General features: G+C 60.0%; 1 protein-coding gene across 2 annotated transcripts; it reads left to right on the top strand.

Annotated features, from left to right (window-relative positions):
- Positions 1-1,000: 1,000 nt before the first annotated feature.
- On the top strand, positions 1,001-2,763 carry HELT (helt bHLH transcription factor). Of its 2 annotated transcripts, none has more exons than XM_077144679.1 (4): positions 1,001-1,027; positions 1,491-1,595; positions 1,823-1,919; positions 2,270-2,763. In XM_077144679.1, the coding sequence occupies exons 1-4, from the start codon at positions 1,001-1,003 to the stop codon at positions 2,761-2,763; spliced, it is 723 nt and encodes a 240-aa protein (XP_077000794.1). The 2 variants fall into 2 exon arrangements, with proteins under 2 accessions (XP_077000794.1, XP_077000793.1); XM_077144678.1 differs by having other exon boundaries at positions 2,267-2,763.
- The last annotated feature ends 713 nt before the right edge of the window (positions 2,764-3,476 follow it).

Below are 3,476 nucleotides of genomic sequence, written 5' to 3'. Positions count from 1 at the left end.
AGTTTTCAAAGGACATTTTCCTAAAGGATAATAGGCTACAAATTGAACCTCTTCCCCCCGCAAAGAGAGAGCCCGGGGAGGAGGGGGGGGGCGTTGTGTGTGTGTGTGTGTGTGTGTGTGTGTGCAGAAAAGAAAGCAAGCTGCGTGGTCAGGGAGTTGGGGGTGGGGTGGGGAGCGTCGCGTGCCAAAGGCCGGAGGGAGGGGCGAGGCGAGGCGGGGGCCTCGTGTGCCAGCCGCAGCCCCACACCTGCCGGGATGTCCGGACAAATAAAGCGGTGTAAACAAAAAGGGGGAAGATGGACGTGTCACCAAGTCGTGTGAGAAAAGCCTGGGAACAAACGGGGCGCCTCCGTCTCCAAGAGCTCTCCCTTGAACCCGGCGGAACAGCCTATTAAAGGCTTACTTAATTACTTTAATGACTCTGGACAGGCTTTAAAACGCACTCGGCGCTGGGACGGCGGGCTTGCTGGGATTTGTAAACAGGCGATCGTGTGAGACTCAGCGGTGGGACTAAAGAAGGCGACAGTGTTTTGCGAGGGTCTTCTCCCCCGGGTGCCCGCGGCCGCTGCGCCCCTGCGCTCCGCGCTGGCGGCTGCTGCAAGCGCGCGCTCGCCCGCCTGCGGGTTTACCGCCGCCTTTTCCCGCCCGGGCTTGTTGCCATGCAAATATTATTCCCGGGCCGATCACGTGTCCTTTGAAGGGCCACGTGGATTAACAAAGCTGCTCTGCCCCGAGCTCACCCCACTCGGCTGCTAATTTTTTTTTCCTAACTTCTTTAAAACTAGTCTCGAATGCATACATCCCCCAAACACAGCTCCCCTAATCCTATGGAATAATTCAACTCGTGAATGCACTTGGAGCTCTAGTTGACAGCTTTATAAGGCAGTCCCTTGGAGTTAAGAGGCTGCAGTCTACCTGGGACACTCGAGGAGGCACACGAGGCGGAAAGTGGACCGGTGGCCCCGGCCACCGCCTCTCCCGAGGGCGCGTACTCTCCAGGATGTCAGACAAGCTCAAGGAACGCAAAGTGAGTCGGCTGAGCACAGGCGGCCCCTTGGCCCTGGCTGTAGAGATTCTCATTTCCCAAGCCGCCCCCCGCCCCCGGCTGGACCGACTGCAGGGAGGTGGCCGCACCGGACTTTGCGTGTGGAGGAACCCCGAGTGATTTGGGAAGGGGATGGAAATAGAAAGGGAGAGTCCTCAACCTGGAGAACCCACTCCCCACGAAGGCTGGTGGCTACGTCCCCAAAGCCCCGGCGCTCAGCTTAGCGGTGTGGCCCAAGTGGGTAGGAAGGGTGGGAGAAAGCGCGCTAGCGCAGGCGTAAGGGGCCGAGCTCATCTAGCCCGAGTGTGGAGGAACTGGGGTCCCTTCCTAGGCGAAGCGTTGGGCAGCGCGGGGAAGTGTGAAGGCAGTTGGCACGCAGCAACAGTCATGCCTTTGGCGACTTCTTGGGCAAAGCCATCATAAACATATAAGCCTCTGTTCGCAGAGAACGCCAGTTTCCCACAAAGTGATAGAAAAGCGGAGAAGGGACCGAATCAACCGCTGCTTGAACGAGCTGGGCAAGACCGTGCCTATGGCCCTAGCGAAGCAGGTAACGTCGACGGCGCGGCGCTGGGAACCATCAGCTTCCACTGACCGCCTAGGCGCCCCGAGTCTGGAGACGCAGCGGGCTGTACTAGCTATTGTGGGGGCGTCACTACCCGGGGCCTGGGCGCTGAGTAAGCCCTCCCCCGGGGGGGGGGGCTCAGGCAGATCCAGCCCGCGGGGTTTGGCTTGCGCCCGCTGGGCAGCTTCAAGGTTCCGTTCCTCTTTTTGCAGAGTTCGGGTAAGCTGGAGAAGGCGGAGATCCTTGAAATGACCGTTCAGTACCTCCGAGCCTTGCACTCCGCTGATTTTCCTCGAGGAAGGGAAAAAGGTGCACGTGCGCTGGGGAAAGGGGAAGCTGGGCAGGGAGCGTGCGCCGCGCAGAGACCTGGCGTCTGGAAATGGGAGTGATGGAGCTGAGAGGTCCCCGCAGGGTGCTCGCGGAAGCCGGGCGCGCGGGGTCCAGCGAAAGCACCTCTGGGGATGGGGAGACCTCCTAAGCTCCTAAGGTCCTAGGGTCTTTCACTCCTGCGAACTGGGGAGGAGAGAGGGCGGGTCTCAAATGGGAACTGTGACCAGAAAACGCGATGGGAGGGGCCTGGCATCTTCCTCGGCCTGCGGGTGGGGAAATGACCGCTCACTAATTCTCCCTTCCTGTGGTCTCTCTCGCCCCACCAGCAGAACTTTTAACCGAGTTTGCCAACTATTTCCACTACGGCTACCACGAGTGCATGAAAAACCTGGTACATTATCTCACCACGGTGGAACGCATGGAGACCAAGGACACCAAGTACGCGCGCATCCTCGCTTTCTTGCAGTCAAAGGCCCGCCTGGGCTCGGAGCCGGTCTTCCCTCCGCTGGGGGGCCCGGAGCCGGACTTCTCGTATCAGCTGCACCCTGCTGGGTCGGAGTTCGGGGGCCACAGCCCGGCCGAGGCCGCAGTGTTCCCACAGGGAGCGACCCCCGGGCCCTTCCCTTGGCCTCATAGCGCAGCGCGCAGCCCGGCGCTGCCCTACCTGCCCGGCGCTCCTGTGCAGCTCCCGAACCCAGCGCCGCCGCACAGCCCCTTCCTGGCGCAGGTGCAGGGCCTGGACCTCCATTACCTCAACCTAATCGGTCACGCCCACCCCAGTGCCCTCAACCTGCACACGCCCCAGCACCCTCCCGTGCTCTGAGGCCCAATCGCCGGCCAGAATCTAGTATGCTTTGGGCGCTGCTAAGGAGAAATACTGTATAGTGTACAGCTGTGAATATCGTGCAAACAGACGAACAAACAAAAAAACTGGGTGGGGGAAACCAGCCCCGAATTTGTCTTCGGAAGGATTTCCCCCGCGCAATAAATGTTTTCTGACAAAGACCCAAAGAGATGGATTTATTCGTTACTCTCTGTCCTTGCACAGCCCATCCCGTCCTCGTGCCTGAGCGCGAGCTGGTAGGAACCCAAGCGTAGGCCTCAGTAGTTTGGTGGGGTTTGAGGGGTGGGGAAAAGACTGAGCAGTGGCTGAAACAGATATTCAAGGCGCCTCTGGGGATGAGATTCGTGGCCTCCTCGTGCCTCTGCCGCAACCCCTCGCGCGCAAGTTGGCTTTTGTCTCGCAAAAGAGTGATCGCTGGGAGCAGGGCCTTTGGCTCCAGGAAAATGCAAATCAAAGGACCCGTCCCAAACTGGCTTTGGCGAACTGTCGCCGGCCGGGACCTGGGCGCCCTTCTTTCCGCCAGGCAACCCCCCCCCCCCGGACACCCTCGCGGGCGGGTTTAGGGTGCGGCGAGCCCCAGGCCTGGGGAACGCCTGGCTGGATTTACAGCCTCACCATGGTCTCTGTAAATATGTGGTGCACGTAACGTTCTGAGTTGGGGCTTAAAAACTGCACCCGACAAAGTTTTCTAT

The sequence above is a fragment of the Tamandua tetradactyla genome, chromosome 26, assembly GCF_023851605.1.
Source record: "Tamandua tetradactyla isolate mTamTet1 chromosome 26, mTamTet1.pri, whole genome shotgun sequence".
Classification (NCBI taxonomy): domain Eukaryota; kingdom Metazoa; phylum Chordata; class Mammalia; order Pilosa; family Myrmecophagidae; genus Tamandua; species Tamandua tetradactyla.
The sequence above is the reverse complement of the archived record's forward strand: the minus strand, read 5'-3'. Positions and strand labels throughout refer to the sequence as shown.

What these genes read in the sequence shown, in the direction of transcription:
- HELT (XM_077144678.1), top strand. Translation starts at nt 1,001, where the DNA reads ATGTCAGACAAGCTCAAGGAACGCAAA. An exon ending in CTATGGCCCTAGCGAAGCAG is followed by an intron (nt 1,596 to 1,822) that starts GTAACGTCGACG and finishes CTCTTTTTGCAG; the next exon opens with AGTTCGGGTAAGCTGGAGAA. An exon ending in TCCTCGAGGAAGGGAAAAAG is followed by an intron (nt 1,920 to 2,266) that starts GTGCACGTGCGC and finishes TCGCCCCACCAG; the next exon opens with CAGAACTTTTAACCGAGTTT.